The following is a 23,833-nucleotide window of genomic DNA, read 5'->3' on the forward strand; positions in this document are numbered from 1 at the left end:
ATCACCGTCTCCGAAACTCTCGAGTATTGCTGGTTTGCATATGACGTCACAAATCCAGCTCATTGAATACGCGTGATGTTCAAGCCAGCGTCAGTTCTCAATGGGTACCAGGCGCCATTTAGCCTTTCTCGAAGAAAAATGCCCTATGATTGCGTTGTTTCCGGCAGTACAAACTGTTCAAATCACGAAAAAGATGAACCTTTCCTCAGTTCTTCGAGAGCTAATCAAAAAGGGTGGGAGACTGAAAGATCTTGCAAAATGAATAAGAGAAAAGTAGCATGCACTCCAGTCGAAGAATGCATGAGTTTGCAGCGATCACTTTGTTAAAAGTTTGTTTGATATACTTTTAACGTTTAGTGTTTCCTTTTTAGGTCTGATTATTGATAAGGTATAGAGATCTATTCCATTGTATAGTTTGATTTTTTGCTCGTATCTGCTTTTAGCAGGAATATTTAAGCCTCTTGCGTACTCAGATAGTTTGCACGCTGCTTTCTGCACAACGGCTATCTTGGCTTGGTTGACCACCACTGTTTTTCTCTTACGGGAAGAAGTCACGTGTCGAATTACAAGCAATACTGTATAATGAACTCTTTGTGTGAAGGCAGCACAGCCTTTATGTTCAATGTGAAAACTTTATCTTAGTTGTTCAGACAGTAACGTGTTTATACATGTTTAGATTGTGGAAATATGTTTTTTTAATGGAGAAAGACGTTATTGTCTCTTGTTTTTATGTTAGCATTTAAGCTAGCTAGCAAGCTAACGCTACTATGTCCATGGTTTTATCAAAGTGCAGTTATTAATCACAGTTTTTCATCATTTTGATTTAATATTGTAAAAGGTGGCGACTTGTCCAGAGTGTGCCCCGCCTTCCGCCCGAATGCAGCTGAGATAGGCTCCAGCAACCCCCCGCGACCCCGAAAGGGACAAGCGGTAGAAAATGGATGGATGGATGGATTGTAATTAGGGCCGGGCGATATGGCCTTTTATTAATATCTCAATATTTTTAGGCCATGTCACGAAACACCATATATATCTTGATATTTTGCCGCAGCCTTCAATTAACATTTGATGCATATAATCACAGCAGTATGATCAACACCGGCCCTAACCAATCTGGCGCCCTAGGCAAGATTTTAGGTGGCGCCCCCCCACATCGGCAGTGAAGTGTATATACTCACAAGAAACCGAATAGCTTTGTCTTTGACCTTTTTTTTTTTACTTACAACTATACCTAATATATAAAAGGGTGGAAAAGTGACTATTACCTGCAGGGCAAACATTAGCTAACCAGAAGGCAATAACAATGTAAACAAAAAACACCTGCTTAAAATATCTAATACAAATATGTCCCTGAGGAATGTAAGGTGGGAGTACTGTAATTACCTAACGTTACATTATTATTTTCCATAACAATTTAGCCCCCTCCACAATATTAACCCGACGTTAAAACAGAACTCGCTATTTACTGATTAGCAATTGCCGAATCATGTAACATTAGCTTAATGCTAAAAAGCCAGGTTACTATCACATTCTATAACAGACAAATAATTTAATGTAGGCTAACGTTACCTACCTGCTACCTCTGTCTTTTCCTCGTTTCTCCTCCTTTTCTTTTCTCTTATTTCTTCCCTGGGTACCTGACAGTTTTGGCCGTTTTGACATCTTGTGTTGTTTTTTGACGTGGTGACGTCCAAAAAGAGTCATGATACGGGGGGGGGGGGGGGAGTAATGTTGTAACAAATAATATTTCTATTAAATAGGCTTTACTTTGCATTTTAATTAACGTGGGATTATTTTTTGTATTTAGAAATAATAGTACCAACTTTTCTTTTTTTTTTTTTCTCCAACATTTGTGACACTGGCGTGGCGCCCCCTGATGGACGGCGCCCTTAGCATTTGCCTATACGGCCTATGCCACGGGCCGGCCCTGAGTATGATGATTCTATGTGTCTACATTAAAACATTCTTCTTCATACTGCATTAATATATGCTAATTTTAAACTTTCATGCAGAGAGAGAAATCACAACTAAGTCAATTTAGCAAAAATGTATTTATTAAACAGTTATTAAGCAGTGGCACAAACATTCATGTCATTTCAAAACAGAAAGTGCAAGATTGTCCGACATTTTAAAACAAGCTATGAGTGCACTTTTGTGCATGATGTCACTAAGATGACATATCAAAACAACACTAAATTAAAGTGCACTTTTTGTACAGTACGCCACTACAATAGTTTAAAACAAATAAAGTGCACTTTTGTGCATGATGTCACACAAGATATTTCAATAAGTGTCAAATAAAAATTAGCTGCATGATAGGAAATCAAATAGTGTATGTCCTTCGCTATTTGGTAGGTTCCTGCGGACGTTATCGCCTTCTGTTTTATACGGTGTTGATCTGGAAATGGTGGCTTGGGCATTTTGTTGGTGTGGCACCGGCCGGAGATGTTGACATGCGGAGTTTCAAGCACTCTTCATTCTCTAGCGGGTGACTTTTCTAATGATGCTACACATTAGCAGTGCCGATACTTTTTGTAGCAACACTTTTGCCGCATACTTGACATATTACGGTTGTCTGTTCAACATCTTGTCGCTTGAAGCTAAACCACGGCCAGATGATGTATATACGATATATCGCCCAGACCTAATTGTAATACTGACCGTCTGGAGTTTTACAGCGGTTATCATTACTACCCTTTATGTGCATGTAGTACATACGCCCGCAACTGCTCTCTGCCTCTCTTGCAACCCAAAACAACGCATGCTCACAACGATTTATAGAGGCTGGCAAACTTATCGAGTTCATTTATCATTTATCATTAGGCTAACTGACTTATCGAATATTGGCCCAGGTCTAGGTCCATCACAGCTTGACATGTGGAGTGTTGATGCTAACATGCCTTGAAAAAGTATTAAATAAGCTCTGCTTCTTCCTACTCCTTTTTGGACGTGCTGTAATGAAACAACTGGAATTGTGTGATGCATTACATTGTATCGTATGCATGTTCGAAATAAACTGAACTGAACTGATGTTGTGTATACTCGCTGTTTATTAGTGTGATAATTCCATCCATCCATCCATCCATCTTCTTCCGCTTATCCGAGGTCGGGTCGCGGGGGCAGCAGCCTAAGCAGGGAAGCCCAGACTTCCCTCTCCCCAGCCACTTCGTCCAGCTCCTCCCGGGGGATCCCGAGGCGTTCCCAGGCCAGCCGGGAGACATAGTCTTCCCAACGTGTCCTGGGTCTTCCCCGTGGCCTCCTACCGGTCGGACGTGCCCTAAACACCTCCCGAGGGAGGCGTTCGGGTGGCATCCTGACCAGATGCCCGAACCACCTCATCTGGCTCCTCTCGATGTGGAGGAGCAGCGGCTTTACTTTGAGCTCCCCCCGGATGACAGAGCTTCTCACCCTATCTCTAAGGGAGAGCCCCGCCACCCGGCGGAGGAAACTCATTTCGGCCGCTTGTACCCGTGATCTTGTCCTTTCGGTCATAACCCAAAGCTCATGACCATAGGTGAGGATGGGAACGTAGATCGACCGGTAAATTGAGAGCTTTGCCTTCCGGCTCAGCTCCTTCTTCACCACAACGGATCGATACAGCGTCCGCATTACTGAAGATGCCGCACCGATCCGCCTGTCGATCTCACGATCCACTCTTCCCTCACTCGTGAACAAGACTCCGAGGTACTTGAACTCCTCCACTTGGGGCAGGGTCTCCTCCCCAACCCGAAGATGGCATTCCACCCTTTTCCGGGCGAGAACCATGGACTCGGACTTGGATGTGCTGATTCTCATCCCAGTCGCTTCACACTCGGCTGCGAACCGATCCAGCGAGAGCTGAAGATCCTGGCCAGATGAAGCCATCAGGACCACATCATCTGCAAAAAGCAGAGACCTAATCCTGCAGCCACCAAACCAGATCCCCTCAACGCCTTGACTGCGCCTAGAAATTCTGTCCATAAAAGTTATGAACAGAATCGGTGACAAAGGGCAGCCTTGGCGGAGTCCAACCCTCACTGGAAACGTGTCCGACTTACTGCCGGCAATGCGGACCAAGCTCTGACACTGATCATACAGGGAGCGGACCGCCAAAATCAGACAGTCCGATACCCCATACTCTCTGAGCACTCCCCACAGGACTTCCCGAGGGACACGGTCGAATGCCTTCTCCAAGTCCACAAAACACATGTAGACTGGTTGGGCAAACTCCCATGCACCCTCAAGGACCCTGCCGAGAGTATAGAGCTGGTCCACAGTTCCACGACCAGGACGAAAACCACACTGTTCCTCCTGAATCCGAGGTTCGACTATCCGGTGTAGCCTCCTCTCCAGTACACCTGAATAGACCTTACCTCTTAGTGTGATAATTGTTCATGCAAATTTGGGGACATTTACATCAAGTCAGCCATGTATGTGGTGTATTTCTTTTTGTCCTCTCCCTCTTTTTGACTGAGTTATTTAGTTCTTTCTACCTTTTCCTGCGCCTCTTGCTTCCATGTTTTATGCCTCACTTTCAAGTGCGTGAGTGTGTTTATGAGAGGGAGAGAGAGGACGTTCTCTGCAGAACTAATTGAGTTTTATCTCCTGTTCATAGCAGTTTTTATGACTCTTCCACTCATTTTATCTTTCCATCAGCTGCTTTTTTCCTTTGCCCCCCTTACTCTCCTGCTAGCGGTTATATTAACATATTTGATGTCACAGTTGCCATGGCAGCGTGAGATGACTGGACTCAACCTGTTTCTCTTTCAAATGTACTCTCAAAATGACTTCCAGCCTTCTTCCCCCTTCTGCTGATGACGCGATAACATAGCAATATGCAATGTATGGTAGCAAAATGAATTGTGTAACACAATGTAACATTACATTTAACTGCATTTTTTAATTCAGTCATCAACTCAAAGCCACCTGAAATTATGTGTGTACATGTATGCATGTTGCATTTTTAATTAGCATATTTATATTTAGGCAAAGGGAGTTAATTTAAGTTAAAAAGCTTTTGGACCTGAATATATTCATTGCACCTGCTGCAGAATTGACATTGAAGGAAGTACATAAAGAAGCTTAGTGTTTTTTTTAGGTCACAGACTGTAGGATTGTCCTCAGCCAAATACATCAAAATGCTTCAAAGCTGTTGTGATGTTGACATGTTTATAGCGTTGTTTGTCTATTAGGACATTGTTGTTTTTGTATCATCCACACATGATTACATCCACACGATGCTTAAATTAATCAATCACTTAATCAATGAGCAAAACACATTCAGTACTAATCTTTTTCTTTTTCTTTCTTTTTTTACTTTCTTTACAGTTGGAAATCGTGTGGCGCAAGTGAAGTGTCCTCTGCCTTTATCCTATCCTTTGTGTGCCCTCTTTTCCCTCTGCTGTGTCTCTATGATGCTGGGCTGCGATTGAGGACTGTCTGGGACCAGACTGAAGCTGGGGAAATTAAAGGTGGTGCGGCGGCAGCTGCTGCAAAGGTAAATGATGCCAAACCTGGTTGAATACCTCGTGGTTGTGCTGTGACTCACTTGATATTTTTACTGACTGTTTGCAGGTATGAACACCAGCCCTTCGTCTCCTGTCTGGCTGGCCTTTACGGTTGCCAATGGAGACGATATCAGAGAGCTCGGGCCCAGCCGGGAGAGTGCTGCTGCAGCAAGGTACACACACAATTATCTGCAAGCTGTAGGGTCTGTTATGTCACTTTGCAAGTTTGAATGTTCGAGTATTGATTAATTCTACATGAGGAAAAACATCACCAATATGCAATAAGTGATACATAGTGTGTGCATGTGTTACAGGTGGAGTGTGGGAGCTTTGGCCTCCTGATCCTCACCTTTTTTCTGTCTTTAGTGTTTCTTTATTTCTGGATTGAAGCTCAAAATGACTACAATGACTTTGACTGGTGGGTCATCATATTCACAACACTCACAGCATGTGGAATTATTTAAATATTTATGTAGAATCCCTACTTTTTACCATATAATGCATGCCGTTTAATGTAATTGATTCACTAATTAGGAACGCTAAAGGTTTTAAGTGTTAGACCTTGTGCTTCCTTAGGTTCAACTTTGGCACTTTGGGCTTCTGGTTTCCCTGGTCTTTAGTCTTGCTGGTTGTGGCTGCTGCACTCTTCACATACATTGCACTATTACTGGTATGCACTGTACGTTCACTGCACATAAACATTAACTTACTCTTCTGTAGGGATGTCCCGATCCAGGTTTTTGCACTTCCGATCCGATACCGATATTGTTTTTGCACTTCCGATCCGATACTGACCGATACCGATACTGACCGATAATGGCCTATCCGAGCATGTATTAAAGTTTAAAGTTATTTAGCCTACTTAGTTGTCAGAGTCATGTTGAAAAGGGTTTTAGTACTCTTGATAACAACTAGCCAGCTGAATTAGGGGAGTTTGAATAATACACAATGGTTGGTAACAAGAAACTGACCTGTTTATTCAAGGATAAACACAAAATAGACAAAATTATACATGACAAACAGAAATGGCATCATTGAACTAGGGCTGGGCGATATGGCCTTTTTTTAATATTGCGATATTTTAAGGCCATATTGCGATACACGATATATATCTCGATATTTTGCCTTAGCCTTGAATGAACACTTGATGCATATAATCACAGCAGTATGATGATTATATGTTTTGATTGATTGATTGAGACTTTTATTAGTAGGTTGCACAGTGAAGTACATATTCCGTACAATTGACCACTAAATGGTAACACCCGAATAAGTTTTTCAACTTGTTTAAGTCGGGGTCCACTTAAATTGATTCATGATACAGATATATACTATCAGATATATACTATCATCATAATACAGTCATCACACAAGATAATCACATTGAATTATTTACATTATTTATAATCCAGGGTGTGGAGGGGGGCGCCGGATGTAAGTGTCAATAAGACAGCCAAAAGAGTTTGATATGAGAATAAATCTAAAGTTAAAATATAGGGTAGAAATGCACCCATTTGCAGGAAATGTAGTCTTGATTTTCAACATTTTCTTTCAAGGCTTGCATGTCTACATTAAAACATTCTTCTTCATACTGCATTAATATATGCTACTTTTAAACTTTCATGCAGAGAAGGAAATCACAACTAAAAAAATCACTAATTTTTTCATACGGTATTGATGTGGATATTTTTGCCTCAGCATTTGATGGTGTGGACGTGTGGCACCGAATGGAGATAAGCGTCTCGACAGACGTCACAATATTTGAACAATGATGACGAAAACTGTTTTCTCTGTCGTGTCCCTGTGTCGAAAATTGTTATGCGCTTATTTTTTTATTTGATTTTGTGCGCAGAGGACGCTTAAACAGTGCGCAATTGCACAAGTGCGCACCTTAGAGAGAACGTTGGTCACACGGCTGCGCTAGCATCACAGCTAACGTTAGCCATGCTGCTACCTCTCTGCTGAGAGAGAACGTATACGTATGTGACGTATGACGTGACAGTATGTGACGTATGACGTGACAGTATGTGACGTGTGTAAGAAGGTGCGCTTGCTGTCTGTGAGAGGGAGACACAGAAAAGAGTGAGAAGAGCCTGTCGTGTAATGCCAGCAGCTAAATGCAACTGCGTGAGAATCCACAGACCTGGATTTGTTGAAGGTGTGCTGGAAAATGCGGAATGGAAATTAGGGAGCAGCGGAAAAGTGGAATGTACTATTTAAATAGGTGCGTTGGAAAACACGGAGCGGAGTTTTTTTTTTTAACTGGATCTGGATCTGCATTTTCCCATGCCTTGCCGATACGCATTTTTTTGCAAATAACGGCGGCCGATCCGATCCAAATATCGGATCGGGACATCCCTACTCTTCTGCGCATTCTGCCTTTTCAAAGATTGTAAAATAACCATTGACACTGTCACAGGTGTTGGCTGTGTGTCTGTTGTCTGAGGGTCAAAGGTTATACCTTCACTGGAGCCACAAGGTACAAACCCTTAATGAAGAAGTCATTAGTCATACATTACCTGTACATGTTTACTTGTTGACAGTCTAATTAACGCTTGCTTTGTCGCCCTATTTTGTGTCAGACCGGCATCATAGTGACGTTGGTGTTCTCTGCAATTGCCACGGCCATCTTGTCTGACCTCTGGAGCAAAGAATGGACAACTCTCCTTCTTTCCCTGCAGGTTTGCTAAAATAAACATATTGATAATAAACTGACATGACAGGCCATCCCTCGCCTTCCTCTCATGTGTCTGGTTGTGCTCCCTGCTTCTTTTGAAGGTGACAGCTCCTGTCCTACATGTAGCTGCACTTTCACTGATGGCCATCATCTCCTGGCCGATAGCTTTGCACTTCTTCCGCATGAACAACAGAGGTAACTAATCTACGGTAACCTTTGTAACGATATAGCCATGCAAGGCTTTCATATGTCAACAGTAGTTCTTCAGAAATGTGGGGAAAAAAGATTTGTCATTCAGAAGGGATGTAACGATATCAAAATCTCATGGTATGATATCGTCACGGTATTAAGGCCAAGGTACAATGTTATTGTGGGGAAAAAAAAGCTTGGTAAAAATATAGTGTGTAAAATGTAGTGTCAGGAATGTTTACTGTAAATAAACACAAACATAATGGTCATATGTTCTAATCATATTTATTACGACAAACAAGTATTTTAAGTGCAAAGAATAGTGCAAGAACATAAAGTGTTTCAATTAACTTTAGCTGAATGTATTTGCAAGTGCAAAACAATAATGTTCAGTTAAGTGTCTTTCAAAATGTAACTTCCTGAGAAGCATCGTCTTCTGCAGTGGCCATTTATGTATTTGTTAGGAGAATGCTGATTCTCAGAAGGTTAACTGACAATTTAACTGTCACGTTCAAACACTGAGGACATCTATTAAACAAGACAAAAGGCAAGGAATCAAACAGAGACAGAATTCAATTTGGACTCAATTGAGGAGAGACATGGCCACTGCACTCTCTGTACAGTCCTGCACCACGCTCTGACGAAGAAGGTTTTCGTCTCCTCATTTATTCAGATGTTCAATGTTCACGCACCAACACATGTCACAGCAGGAATGGGAAGTATGTAAAACAGTCATTGTTTTCGGTCGCTTTGAAGACCAAGAAGAGGATTTCTCGGGCTTGGGCTCTTCCTGGATCCAGCTGGGGCAGGTGTTGGAGGACAATGGATAACCCCTCCCGTCTCCTGACCACGGCAACTTCAAGAGGGCAGCGGGTCGTAAATAGCGTTGACCTCGGTTACCAAATAGTTGGAAGAGAGTTTGTGAAATACTTCAGAGAGAGTTCGTTTAACACTTCAAAGAGAGTTCCTCTGGAAGTTGAGCAGATCCTGCCATCTGTCCGTGTTGAAATCACAGTGGCGTTTCACGAGCCTTCTTCCTCTTGTTAGGCCTCGAAAGACAGCATTCATAATACAACGTTTCTTTTGTGATAACTTACAAACAATTATTCCAACATTAACGTAATTAACTAATACATATTTTAATTTTTTAATATAATTAACTAATTATGTAAATACCTCACAAGTACATGTGTGACCTCACTGGCTTCTTGGTTTCACATTAAGAAATTTTTTTGGGTGATTGTTCATCCAGTGGCTTCTCATATCACTCATATTCTCGTTGTTTCGCATGTCCGCGCTCTAAGATAAGTATTTATGTTAAAAGGAAATAACTGCTTGTCTGCTCATTCAACAGACCAACGAGAGACTCCAACATCATGTTTTCTCCTCTATCGTTTTTGTGTTCATTGTAAAACCAAAATGTGCCATCCTAAATTTTGCAGGAGGTTCATTGCTCTGCTTGCTGTGCAGCGCAAGGGATCATGGGAAATGTATTTTGCTTTTCAGACCAGCCCATTTTAATAGTGCTTTAAATAAACTACATTGACGGGAGTACTCCAATTTCTCGTTTGATATCGTCAAATACTACGCCATTATTGGAGCTCACTTCATCTGCCTCCGCGTTGGCGAGCTCTGGTAACTGGATATTCTACACAGAACTCCAGGCTAAAGATGAAACATTGTAGGTGCTTTCGGGTTGGTAATAGAATAGACCCTCGGCCCCGGAAGCAGGGAGGTGATAAACCTAAAGTTGTTGTCTGCAGGCTAGCAGTGGCCAACATATTGCAGCTTAACATTGAGGGTCAAGCAAGATCTACGTTATCAGCCAATTGGCCACCAGGCACAAGGCTCTCGTTATTCTCCTTCAGGAAACTCTTTGCACAAATGCAGACCGGCTCGTGATACCAAATTTCACTCTAGCCTTTATCGGTCCTGAGCAGGACGCATAACCTTGCTGCGTTTGTCCACAAAAAGCTAAATTGGACCCTTGCAGATCATCTCCCAGTGAATCAGCAATTGAGTGGTTTTGTGTGGACATTGATAGTGTAAAAAATATTAATGTTTACAAGCCACCGGCTACGCGAGTAACATCAATCAATCTTTATGCAGGTAACTTCAACTGCCATCATACAGATTGGGGTTACAATTCCACCAGTCCAGATGGAGAATGCTTGGTTGACTGAGCAACCAAGAGCACCCTTCTTTTATTACACAACCCCAAGGATGCCCCTACTCTCTTCTCTGGTCGTTGAAACCCCGTAACCAATCCAGACTTGGCTCTTGCGAGCACTGGTCAAAACTGCTGGCACTTAGGCAGACATGTTTTCGAAAAAGTTTCCAAAATCCTAACATCAATTGTCACTCATTATGGCCTCAAGAACGTTGGTCCCAGTACCAAGCAAGCCGTATAAGCATTGGAACTTTCACAAGGCCAACTAAGAACTGTATGACCTCATGACAAACAAGCTTGCGCAGGACCTCCCATCTCTTGAAACTAGCTGTGTTGACGAGGCATACCAGGACTTTTGTTCCACCTTGTTAACAGCAGCAAAATAATCAATCCAACGCTGTTGTAGAAAAAACTACAGACCATACTGGGATGCGGACTGTGAGTACCTCTACCAGGCTTTTGTCCAGGCACCGCAGGGCAATGTATCAACCACGGCATGATCGGTTTGATGAAAAGCAAAAAGAGCATTGGTTAGAGGCTGTCAATACTATTGACTTTACGTACTTAAGCCGACTGGTATTGAACACTGTTAATAACCTGACAGACAGGTCCAGAAAATCGCATGGTCTATGCCAGAATCAGCCAGACTTGTGTACAAGGAGGTGACTGATCTCTGGAGGATTCCTAGACCCCCTGGCCAGAGAATCTCTGTAGACTTTACTCCACAGGAGTTCGCCAGTGCCCTTCCATCTGCTGAAGTCTGGAAAAGATCCGGGCCCTGACTCAATTTGCCCAGAGCTGTTAATCCATGCCACAGCTACCCTAAAGTCCTGGCTAAACAAGTTTCTATCTTCCTGCATGCGCACACTGAAGCTTCCAAAAATCTGGACAAGACTATTACTGGTCGCCATCCCAAAACTGATTAAGCCACCACAGGATCCAAGGAGTTGTAGACCCATTTCCAATTTTGTGTATCCCCTTCAAGATCTTTGAGAGGCTAATCTACGCACGTGCCAAATTTATTATTGATACCCTGCTTCCTCGGGAACAAACTAGATTTCGATGTGGAAGACCAACCATTGACCAAGTTACTCTCCTGACTCAAGAAAATGAGGACAGCTTCTCGGCCAAGAAAAAGGCAGGTGCTGTGTTTATTGATCTCACAGCAGCCTATGATACCATATGGCTCCATGGCCTTACCGGCAAGCTTTCGCACCTACTCCCAGACAGGCACATGGTTTGTTTGGTCAAAGAGCTCGTTTGAAACCTCAGTTTTACCCTCACCACCGGTGATGGCCCAAAAAGCAGGTTGTGACACCTGAGAAATCATCCCACAGGGATCAGTCCTGGCCCCCCTCTTATTCAACATCTATTTACACAATCTGCTAGCAACAATGGCTGAAAAATTTGCATATTCAGATGACTTGGCAAATATTAATTCTGCAAGAAACTGGCAGGCATTAGCGGGGTCTCTTAACCAGGATACGGCTACTCTATCTACTTATTACCAGAAATTGAAAATCAGTATAACCAAAACTGTGACGGCAGCCTTCCACCTGTACAACAGGGAGGCACCACGTAAGCTTAATATCACTGTCACAACTTTTTCTGCCGAACCAACATACCTCAGCATTAAGTTGGACAGGGCACTCACATTTCCCCGACACCTGGAGTCACTGCGCAAAACGCTAACATACGTTGGGCTTCTGTGGCGACTGGCTGAGCCAAGCTGGGGGGCAGGCGGTGTGACACTTCGCAAAGCCACCCTTGCTTTGGTCCACTCTGCCGCCGAGTACTGCGCACCTGCTTGGTGTGGTAGTGCTTACACTCGTCTCGTAGATAAGCCAATTAACCTTTTGCACGGAGTGCCTGTGTCCCACACCAATGGACAATTTGTTTTAGCAGGTATCCAACCATCTGAGCGTCATCGTAAGAGCGCCACACTGTCTCGAGCTGACTGAGCTCTGCATCTTCTGCATGACCGACTCCTGTCTCCTCATTTTAAGAGGACATAGGCAACTTAAATGAAGACTCTGCCGCACTTGAATTGCTAAACAACCTTAACCAGTAAAGGTCCAATGTAGCAAACTGGGCGGATTACAAATGGAATGTGGAGTGGCAAGAAAACTCTTCCAGACTCCATGCTTTCATCCCAGAAGTCAGCATATCACCACCGGGAATATGTTTTCCCAGGCCCGCTTTGGTCAGGCTTAACAGCCTTCGAACTGTCGTTAGCCTCCTCCGCCCAAAATTGCACAATTGGAACAAGACTTCCACTGCGGCCTGTGAGTGTTGTGTAGAGGAGCAGACTGCAGACCACGTGATAACACCCTGCCCCATATATCGCCACCATAATGGGACTCGTGGTCTAACAACTGTGGACGAGAAATTGGTCAATTGGCTGATAAACACATGCTCAGTTATGTAGTGGTTATACACCCTCCTGAGAAAAACGTATTCCTCTAAACCAGGGGTCGGCAACCTTTACCACTCAAAGAGCCATTTTGACCCGTTTCACACATTAAAGAAAACAATGGGAGCCACAAAACTCTTTTGAAATTTAAAATGAAATAAACACTGCATACAAAGTTTTTTTTTTGCCTTGTGCTATGTATAAACCAGGGGTCTCAGACACGCGGCCCACACCTTAATATGAAAATGTAATGTTAGTGCGGCCCGCGAGTTTTATATGAATGGCGCTTGACAGCGTCATACTTGCCAACACTCCCGAATTTTCCCGGCAGACTCCCGAATTTCGTGGCAACTATTCTCTCGAATGCCTGCTGATTTTCACCCAAACAACAATAATAAAGGCGTGCCGTGATGGCACTGCCTTTAGCGCCCTCTACAACTTGTACCAACAGCATGCCAGCCCAGATACATGTCATATGAGGCTTCTGCAAACACACATGAGTGACTGCAAGGCATACTTGGTCAACAGCCATACAGGTCACACTGAGGGTGGCTGTATAAACAACTTTAACACTCTTACTAATATGCGCCACACTGTGAACCCACACCAAACAAGAATGACAAAAACACATTTCGGGAGAACATCCGCCCACCTCTGTGCGTCGGTTGAGGTGGGCGGGGTTTGGTGGTGGCGGGGGTGTATAATGTAGCCCGGAAGAGTTAGTGCTGCAAGGGGTTCTGGGTATTTGTTCTGTTGTGTTTATGTTGTGTTACGGTGCGGATGTTCTCCCGAAATGTGTTTGTCATTCTTGTTTGGTGCGGGTTCACAGTGTGGTGCATATTAGTAAGAGTATTAAAGTTGTTTATGCGGCCACCCTCAGTGTGACCTGTATGGCTGTTGACCAAGAATGCCTTGCATTCACTTGTGTGAGTGAAAAGCCGTAGATATTATGTGATTGGGCCGGCACGCAGATAGTATGGTGAAAAAGCGGACGCGACGACAGGTTGTAGAGGATGCTAAAGGCAGTGCCATCAGGGCACGCCCTCAATATTGTTGTCCGGGTGAAAATCGGAGAATGTTTGCCCCGGGAGAGGCACTGAAATCCGTGGCCTAGTGGTTAGAGTGTCCGTCCTGAGATCGGTAGGTTGGGAGTTCAAATCCCGGCCGAGTCATACCAAAGACTATAAAAATGGGACCCATTACCTCCCTGCTTGGCACTCAGCATCAAGGGTTGGAATTGGGGGTTAAATCACCAAAATGATTCCCGGGCGCAGCCACCGCTGCTGCCCACTGCTCCCCTCACCTCCCAGGGGGTGATCAAGGGTGATGGGTCAAATGCAGAGAATAATTTCGCCACACCTAGTGTGTGTGTGACAATCATTGGTACTTTAACTTTAACTTTAACTTAAGTCTCCCGGAAAAATCGGGACGGTCGGCAAGTATGCAGCTGAGCCGCATCAGAGTGATCAAAGAGCCGCATGCGGCTCCGGAGCCGCGGGTTGCAAACCCCTGCTCTAAACAGAGAAGAAGAATAATGCTAGCATTTTTAAACCGAAATATTGCAATATTTACAATACTGTTCCATCTCAATCAGTTGGTATACGTCATATATGCAAGCAACTTTGTATGTTTTTGTTACAACAGCGCGTCAGGTGGCAGTTCTGGGTGTCTTCCTGTCCGGGCTTTTCTCCCTCTACTTGGTCCCTCTAGGAATGTACTCTCCCTGCATTAAAGACTCAGGAACGCTGGGAGCCGCCCCAATGCTCATTGGTCACCGAGGAGCACCGATGGTAAGACCTGACAAGAGTGAGGCAAAGATGCACGTCCATGTATCAATGTTCAATATGCTTCCATTGGTACATCATGTGCAGCTGGCTCCAGAGAACACGCTGATGTCCTTTGAGAAGGCGGTGGAAGCTGGAGGAGACGGACTAGAGACTGATGTTACCATTAGGTAGTCCTCAATGTGTGTGTGTTTCTCTTCCATCATGGTGCAATGTTTATTATTGGGTACAATTTGGATCAGCAGCACATGTCGTTAAGCAGCTAAAATTAACAGCAAAGCAGTCAGTGTTGACTGAACGGATGCATTGAGCCTTAATGTTAGCGTGCTATCCACAGTGCTAAAGTGATTACTGCCCTGTTAATCCAGTTAACCCTCAGTCCTCCCATGAGCAGACTCCTGATGGGCTAACAGACCATTTTACTGCCTGAAAACAGAAGGATTAGCAACACAGCAGGATCCTGTGTTACCTTTAGTTCCATGCTATTGCTGAGGCTGGCTGAGTAGGAATGACGTGTTTGCAGAGTGCTCATTTGAAGACGTCATTCATGCACTCCCTTAATTATCATAGCCTACAGTCTCCTCTTTTAGTCAAAGGGCAAATCTTCTTTCCTCTCTAGTTATGACGGTGTTCCCTTCCTGATGCATGACTCTACTTTGAGGAGAACCACGAACATCGCAGAGGTTTTCCCAAACCGAACATACTTTGATGCGTCCATGTTCACCTGGGCAGAGCTTCAGCAGCTGAATGCTGGAGACTGGTTCTTATCTGTAAGAGCAACTCACACACCTTTATTATGTGTCAACTTCCAAAGAATCTTTCATACAAGCAAAATAATCTACTTTCATACACACACACTCTCTTTTTCTTTCTCTTACACAGAGGGACCCATTTGGAACAGTGTCTTCTTTAACCGAGGTGGATCGCAACCAAGCCAAGAACCAGTCCATTCCCTCCCTGGCACAGTTTCTGGAGGTAGCAGCTCGAAGTGGCAGACAAGTGCTGTTTGACCTTCGCAGACCACCTTTTGGTCATCCATACTGTCACTCATACATCAACACCACACTGCAGGTGGTGCTGGACCACATCAACTCATCTCAGGTGATTGTACAGTTCAGGGTTTCCCCTTAAAGTATTTGATGGTGGCGGCCTGCCACGGAAAAATCATAGCCGCCACACCTTGAAAATAAGGGTTTTTACGTGAAAACAAATTAAAACAATATAATGTATTTTAGCCTCCAGAAAAAGTCACACACAGTCCGACGCTTTTTTTTAACTTTTATTGCCAATTATATGATAATAACTGGGATTTATATAGCGCTTTTCTAAGTACCCAAAGTCGCTTTACATGTAGAACCCATCAAACATTCACACCTGGTGGTGGTAAGCTACTTTCATAGCCACAGCTGCCCTGGGGTAGACTGACGGAAGCGTGGCTGCAATTTGCGCCAACGGCCCTTCCGACCACCACCTATCATTCATCATTCAATTCACCGGTGTGAGTGGCACCGGGGGCAAAGGGTGAAGTGTCCCGCCCAAAGACACAACGGCAGCGATTTTTGGATGGTAAGAGGCGGGGAGCGAACCTGCAACCCTCAGGTTTCTGGCACGGTTGCTCTACCCACTACGCCATGCCGCCCCGATGATGATAATGATAACAACCGGTCCAATTCCAAGAGGTTTTACCTTCCTTGCAAACACTTATGTCGGACACACAGCAACACTTCCTCATTCTCCGCCAGTCCGCTTTCAGGCCTGGACGATGTGTTTGCAATCATGGGAAATATGAACATCAAATCAAAGCCACACAACATAAAAGCAGGTCGTTACAGTATGAATGGATATATATAGCCTATTGTTTGCGCGCTATTGACAAGTGATGCACCGAAAATTTGACTTCTGAATAAAGACTTTGATCACCGAAAACAGCGCTGCCAAAACCGGATGCATACCTGCCAACTACTCCGGTTTTCCCGTAATTAGTACGGTTTTCATCAACCTATTCCGGGTTACGGTTGCAGTGATAAAAAAATACGGTTTTTCATTAATTAAAAACATTTTTTTTTTTTAAAGTTTTATCCACGAAATCGCGTAACAACGACGACAATCGACACTGCTTCCCGTAACTTCTTATCGAGCCATTCCGAATGCCATGCACGAGGCTATTTATAGCACCGCTGCCAAGCACGAGGCACCAGTTGCCATTGTTTCCAAACGAGCGAACGATCATGGAATCAGCCGGAGAAAAATCGCAAACGAGTCTTAAACCGAAAAGAAAACTGCAGTCATTCCGTGAAGAATATTCAAAAGCCTATCCGGGAATAATTATCCGTTCCAAAAAGGGTGAAAACTACGCGAATTGCATCTTGTGCAGACAAGATTTTTCGATCGGACACGGAGGAATTAGCGATGTAAAAGACCACGTTGGGACAAAAAAACACAAGTCTAATGCCGTTGCTAGCGATACAAGTGGAAAGCTTTCAACGTTTTTCGTCGCCCAAACAGATTCTTTGGATGTAATAAATGCCGAAGTTTTATTTACGGAGGCAAAAATTGAGCATGGACTTCCAATCGCACTGGCATGATCAATCTGATAGAATAAATTTGGATTTTAGCCACAAAAAGGTAATGACACCAATGTTATCTATTGGAATTGTTTAGTACTGTTATACTGTTAAAAGTGTTTATACTATTTATGCTTTCAAGTCCAAGTTGAAGAAATCTTGTTAAATGTTGACAGCATAACTACCAAAATACATAAGTATGTCCTTAATATTTTTGCAGTGCTATTTCTGTTGAAAAGTTAAAATGATTACATTAGAGATGTGATGTGCCACTTTTCAAGTGTCTGATGGCTTAAATTAATTTTCATTAATTTTTCATATTTTGAATTATTTTGAAAGGCTTACAAAAAAACTACATTTGTATTGTAATTCCATGCTATTGACACGACTATTAATTTGAATGAAGTTAGCTTACCATGTTTACAGTATGATAATTGTGATAGAAATGTGAATTTTAGGCACAGAATATTTTTTACAATTGAACAAGGCAGTAGATTATACAAGCTTGGACAGAAAGTTAATAATGACACCAATTTTTTTTTTTATGGAATTGTTTAGTACTGTTTTACCATTTGTTTACTGTAAAAAGTGTTTATACTGTTTATACTTTCAATTAACAAATTGAAGTCTTGTGAAAGGTTGACAGGATAACTGGCATTAACTGTCCAAATAATTTCAAACTATTGAAGTTAGCTGACAGAATAAACATGTCAATCAACCCATATGATTTTTGCTGTAATATTTTTGTTTTGAAAAGTCACTGTGACTGATAGAAAAGTGATGGTTTTAGCAACATTTTAACCTGTCTGAATGCTAATAATCATTTTGCGTCGGGGGGCGAAGCCTGAACCCCCCACCAGGACTTTGTCCTGGACCTACCGGGGCCTCTGGCCCCTGGACCCTGGCTACTAGGTTTTTCTGATTTCAAAAGTTGGCAGGTATGCGGATGCAATCTGAACAAGACACACGCAATTGTCTGAAACGTAGTCATCGTGTCTGCAAAGTGAATGCAACTTTAAAGTATCCCAGATGTACCTGTGGACAACCATCTAAAAAATGTGCAAATATTAAGAGGACAGTGAGGAGAGAAAGTCCAACTGGAGCAGCATGTGAAACAAGTGGATTGTCATGCTCGCTGCAGCTCGCCTATTTCGTCGTGGACATCGAGAGACAGAAGCAAAGGGTCTGTAAACATGAGTACTTTCTATATTAATGCCAGAAAAAGATGCTAAATTTGTTGCTCGTCGTTTTTAATAAAGAAAAAGTCACTAAAAGTTTCTCGACACTTCAAAAATTCTCAACTAAGTACATGCAATAAGCAACAACGATTGAATATATGGCAAAACGATATAATATAGAAATATATGTTATTACTAATTAGTAATAACACAGACTTGTTTAAATGTACACATGTTTTAGCCTTTTTAAAGAAAATCATATTTTAGCAAATTATATGATGTCATTGTGACCACACACCACAGGCAACTTGGCAATCTACGGGAAACCCTGCAGTTTACTGAATATTTGTTTTCAAACAATGAGTGCATGCAGTTGCGATAGCAAGTAACACTTTTTAAAGGTTGTGACATCTTGGTTGTGTGTTTTGGACATGATGTATCATTCATGCATATGGGTGTGTAGGTGCTGTGGCTTCCATCTCAGGACAGGGAGCTTGTCCAGGCTGTGGACCCGGAGCTGCAGCAGACTTCTGGACAAAGATGGTCCATTCAGGAGCTGTTAGATGGTCACATTACTACTCTAAATCTGCACTACAGCAGCATGTCACAGGAACAGATCAGGTACGCACAGATGCAGGAATACCTACACTCACCAGTTAGTTTATAGGTACAATAGACATTGTTGCGTTTTGGACCAGTTGTTCCTCCCAGGGAATTCAAGTCACAAGTCGCTCCCAAGCTCTTTACGACACTTAAAGCTGAGTTGAAAAAACCACCAGAGACAGAATAGGTATTTTGTAATATATTGGCAAAGCTTTGCAGATATATTTTTTGAGACCAGTCCAGCATAGAACATTCTATCGCGCCGCCAAAATGGTCTGTCTCCCCCGATCAAAACCCCTCTCCTCTTCCTCCCCACCTGGCAGTCATGTCTCTCTTAGCCAAAACAAATGCTTATTATCGCTCTCTCTAACATTCCTCACTTCAAGGTTAAGCACACAGTTTTGCAGACAACCAAAAGACCACAATTGGAAGAACACGAGCTGTTTTCAAATATGACTATGAAATAAAAGTAGTAACACTTAAATTCGGATATATGTAAATATCTGCCTCCGACAACATCCATTTCAAAAAGTCTGCCTTTACAGAGATAACACTCAGTTTTGATTGATTGACATCACATTGAATACAATTCTTGTATTCCATTTATTTGATTGTGCAAGTGTACCATGTTATGTAAATGTGCCCGGAGAAGAAAGCCTTCATACTTCATCTCTTTTCAAGAAAGACAAGTCTTTGAAGATCGCTCCTGCTTGCCGCTCACCTTGTCCCTCTAATTTTCTGTCCATAGCAAATACCGCTCTGTGAATATCAGCACTAACCTGTATGTGATCAGCCAGCCGTGGCTCTACACTCTGGCCTGGTGTGCTGGAGCTCAGTCTCTTACCACCAACTCCATCCACATTCTGTCCAACATTGACAAGCCTCTCTTCCTCATGGTGAACACTTTACTTTCATTGTATGTATACTATGCTACAAAAAATGTTCAGCAATTTACTTGCATCCATTGTGATTTACAGTGGGGGGGAAAAAACGGAACTTTGGGTTGCATAAATGTGACATCACTGTGTCAATTCAAATGAGTTATTATAGTTAGTGTGTGGTGTCACAGTGCCTGAATGAAAAAACAATATTCACACTTCACAGATGTAATCTTTCTCACTTTCTCACTAGACCCCTGAGGAATATACTCTGATGTGGATCCTAACTGATGTTGTTTCTGCAATACTCATCATCTCCATTTTCATTTTCCATTGGTGCGTATACACACACAAACACCTTTGCTTATTCTAATTCGAATGTTGTGACTGTGTGAGGTTCAGTTATTGAGGCTGCTGAAGATGGAATTTCATTATATTGTGTGTGTGTGTGTGTGTCACAGGTGGAGAGAGAGAGGCCTGCCCTTCCTGTCAGGCAGTCGTCAGACTCATGAGAATGGACCATACAGCAAGTTTAGGACTGGTATGAAAACATGCTCCCTCTCTTCATGTTGTCAATTCCATGCAGTGATCATGTGTTGTTGTGTTTATGTGGTTGCATTTTCGATATGTGTTGTGTGTGTGTGTTAGACTCCTCGGAGGTCATCTGTGTTCACTGGAGCCCCTTCCACTCAGGCACGCCTGCTGCCGCCCTCATCACCGTACCCTTGGTTTTCAACCCATCACACCCTGCATGACCCCTCTTTGCATGTCAAGAACCCTCAGGCACCCTGTACGAGCTCTTTAAAACTGCTGCAAGCTTCAGTGTCTCCTTTAGAAAACATTCATAAACAATAGATCATTTTCATATAGTGCGCAATCAATACATGTTAGAGATGCGCGGATAGGCAATTATTTCATCCGCAACCGCATCAGAAAGTCGTCAACCATCCGCCATCCACCCGACCTAACATTTGATCAGAACCGCACCCGCCCGCACCCGCCTGTTGTTATATATCTAATATAGACGATGCAAGGCATTAGTGAGGTTATAAAGCTTTTTGCCTGTTAAAGAAAGGAGACTGATCCAATGCAGCACAGACATTCGCGTGCCACGCTGTCACGACCCAGACGCACACCAGTGCGCAATCATATGGGAGCCGCGCTGAGCGCACCTCCAAGCGCGTCTCGCTGCCGGCGACGGCCGGGTATTGGCCCGACGCTCCAGCGCCATCCATTTTCAGGGCTAGTTGATTCGGCAGGTGGGTTGTTACACACTCCTTAGCGGGTTCCGACTTCCATGGCCACCGTCCTGCTGTCTATATCAACCAGGGTGAGCCCCACCCCTTTCGTGAGCGCACTGCGCGCGGAGTGACCCCTGTTACGCGCCCCCGGCAACAGGGGTGGCGGGCAGGTAAGCTGCGCGGGCGGAGCGCGCGGAGTGACCCCTGTTACGAGCCCCCGGCCACGGGGGTGGCGGGCAGGTAAGCTGCTTACCTGCTGCGCGTGACGCCGGCCGCGGCGAAGGCGGACGAGGCGGGGTGTCGGTGCGGTGGGCGCGGTGGTGACCCTGGACGTGCGTCGGGCCCTTCTCGCGGATCGCCTCAGCTACGGCTCCCGGTGGGGCCCTCTCAGGGGAAGGGGCCTCGGTCCCGGACCCCGGCGAGGCGTCCCTTCTCCGCTCTGTAAAAATGTCCATCTCTTTTTTTTTTTTTCTTCTGTTGTGGCATATGCTGCAGGTGCCTGCTCGTTTTTCGTATGTGGGTAACAACATTTAACTATGTATGTATATTTCCGAATTGGTTTAACTGCCACCTGCCTGAATCTATTTAAAATCTAATTTTTTTTTATTTTAACCGCTCGACCCGACCCGCGGATAAAATCTAATTTTTTTTAATTTCATCCGCCCGATCCGCGGATAATCCGCGGACTCCGCGGTTGTGCCCGCAAACCGCGCATCTCTAATACATGTGTATTTAGTATGTGCAGCTACAGATCATAACGTTTGCCTATTACACTGTCACCTGTTTGACATTTGCAGAGCTCAGCGATGTCTGGTCCATCTCTGGTGTCAACGTTCAGCCCGAACAGCGCAGCACGCCCACTTTACACCCTAACCCCCACCTGCCCACCATCACAGAGGAGTGACAGAAATGCACATAATAGTTATCATTATGTTATATTTTTATTTTTAACTGAAATCCTAAGCACAGTCTAACTTGTCCAGAGATGATTCTGATATTTTGCTACCAAAGCAGTGGAGAAATGCAGCAGTGTGGGCTTTTTTTTTTTTTTTTTTAAACACCTTTCACCTTTCAGATGACTGCCTCCAGCTGCTGAGCCCAACGTCATGCACTTAAATACCAAGTGGGACGGTCCAAAGACTTCGGAGCACATTAATCCCACTACCTTGTCCACATCAGCTGCTCTGACATGCTTGAACTTTTTTAATGGTGAGCTCAGCCACAAGACAATGATATCTCACTTTTACAGTGGACGAAACCAAACATTCACCAGCGGCATCACATGGACAAGTGAAAGTGAAAGTGAGACTCAGAGAGAGAGAGTCAAAGCCATACTTGCCAACCCTCCCGAATTTTCCGGGAGACTCCCGAAATTCAGCGCCTCTCCCGAAAACCTCCCGGGACAAATAGTCTCCCGAAAATCTCCCGATTTTCAGCCGGAGCTGGAGGCCACGCCCCCTCCAGCTCCATGCGGACCTGAGTGAGGACAGCCTTTTTTCACTACGGGAGGACAACAGGGTGACAAAAACTAAATCATCCAGACTAGAGATACATTGTATTATTATGTTTATCTTACCTAAAAATAAATATATTTATTAATTAAAAAAACAATAACTAAATACATTTGTACTATATTTTGCTAAAAACATCAAAACTTTTTTTTTGGTATTTTTTCTGACTCCTTATTACATCCAGCCATAGAATTATACCGGTACATTAAAATAAACATATTTGAAATAATACATTTTAAATTATCATAATAAGTCATTTAAAATGACCATATTTAATTATTAAAATAATTGCTTGTTTATCAACAACTTTAGCATTTTATTCATTACATTTTTAAGCTCTCAGAAGCCAAGTTATGTTATATTCATGTTATATTTATGCAAGTTTGAAGTATCAATTATCTAAACACAGTTTTGTTTGCATATTTTCAGGATGTAGATATATATATACAGGTAAAAGCCAGTAAATTAGAATATTTTGAAAAACTTGATTTATTTCAGTAATTGCATTCAAAAGGTGTAACTTGTACATTATATTTATTCATTGCACACAGACTGATGCATTCAAATGTTTATTTCATTTAATTTTGATGATTTGAAGTGGCAACAAATGAAAATCCAAAATTCCGTGTGTCACAAAATTAGAATATTACTTAAGGCTAATACAAAAAAGGGATTTTTAGAAATGTTGGCCAACTGAAAAGTATGAAAATGAAAAATATGAGCATGTACAATACTCAATACTTGGTTGGAGCTCCTTTTGCCTCAATTACTGCGTTAATGCGGCGTGGCATGGAGTCGATGAGTTTCTGGCACTGCTCAGGTGTTATGAGAGCCCAGGTTGCTCTGATAGTGGCCTTCAACTCTTCTGCGTTTTTGGGTCTGGCATTCTGCATCTTCCTTTTCACAATACCCCACAGATTTTCTATGGGGCTAAGGTCAGGGGAGTTGGCGGGCCAATTTAGAACAGAAATACCATGGTCCGTAAACCAGGCACGGGTAGATTTTGCGCTGTGTGCAGGCGCCAAGTCCTGTTGGAACTTGAAATCTCCATCTCCATAGAGCAGGTCAGCAGCAGGAAGCATGAAGTGCTCTAAAACTTGCTGGTAGACGGCTGCGTTGACCCTGGATCTCAGGAAACA

The 23,833-nt window shown here is 43.3% G+C and overlaps 1 protein-coding gene across 1 annotated transcript in view; it reads left to right on the forward strand.

The window, feature by feature from the left end:
- The window catches only part of gdpd4a (glycerophosphodiester phosphodiesterase domain containing 4a), a 43,573-nt gene extending 21,332 nt beyond the window's left edge, over positions 1 to 22,241 (forward strand). The window contains exons 4-20 of the mRNA XM_061973258.1: positions 5,308 to 5,327; positions 5,413 to 5,476; positions 5,554 to 5,659; positions 5,801 to 5,904; positions 6,063 to 6,156; positions 7,906 to 7,965; positions 8,069 to 8,167; positions 8,265 to 8,358; positions 14,580 to 14,725; positions 14,807 to 14,889; positions 15,339 to 15,489; positions 15,602 to 15,820; positions 18,925 to 19,082; positions 19,813 to 19,960; positions 20,196 to 20,278; positions 20,404 to 20,483; positions 21,981 to 22,241. Coding sequence (XP_061829242.1) covers positions 5,308 to 5,327; positions 5,413 to 5,476; positions 5,554 to 5,659; positions 5,801 to 5,904; positions 6,063 to 6,156; positions 7,906 to 7,965; positions 8,069 to 8,167; positions 8,265 to 8,358; positions 14,580 to 14,725; positions 14,807 to 14,889; positions 15,339 to 15,489; positions 15,602 to 15,820; positions 18,925 to 19,082; positions 19,813 to 19,960; positions 20,196 to 20,278; positions 20,404 to 20,483; positions 21,981 to 22,087 — 1,816 coding nt within the window. The 3' untranslated portion in view covers positions 22,088 to 22,241. The remainder of the gene's footprint in view (positions 1 to 5,307; positions 5,328 to 5,412; positions 5,477 to 5,553; positions 5,660 to 5,800; positions 5,905 to 6,062; positions 6,157 to 7,905; positions 7,966 to 8,068; positions 8,168 to 8,264; positions 8,359 to 14,579; positions 14,726 to 14,806; positions 14,890 to 15,338; positions 15,490 to 15,601; positions 15,821 to 18,924; positions 19,083 to 19,812; positions 19,961 to 20,195; positions 20,279 to 20,403; positions 20,484 to 21,980) is intronic.
- The last annotated feature ends 1,592 nt before the right edge of the window (positions 22,242 to 23,833 follow it).

Source organism: Nerophis lumbriciformis, linkage group LG17 (assembly GCF_033978685.3).
Source record: "Nerophis lumbriciformis linkage group LG17, RoL_Nlum_v2.1, whole genome shotgun sequence".
Classification (NCBI taxonomy): domain Eukaryota; kingdom Metazoa; phylum Chordata; class Actinopteri; order Syngnathiformes; family Syngnathidae; genus Nerophis; species Nerophis lumbriciformis.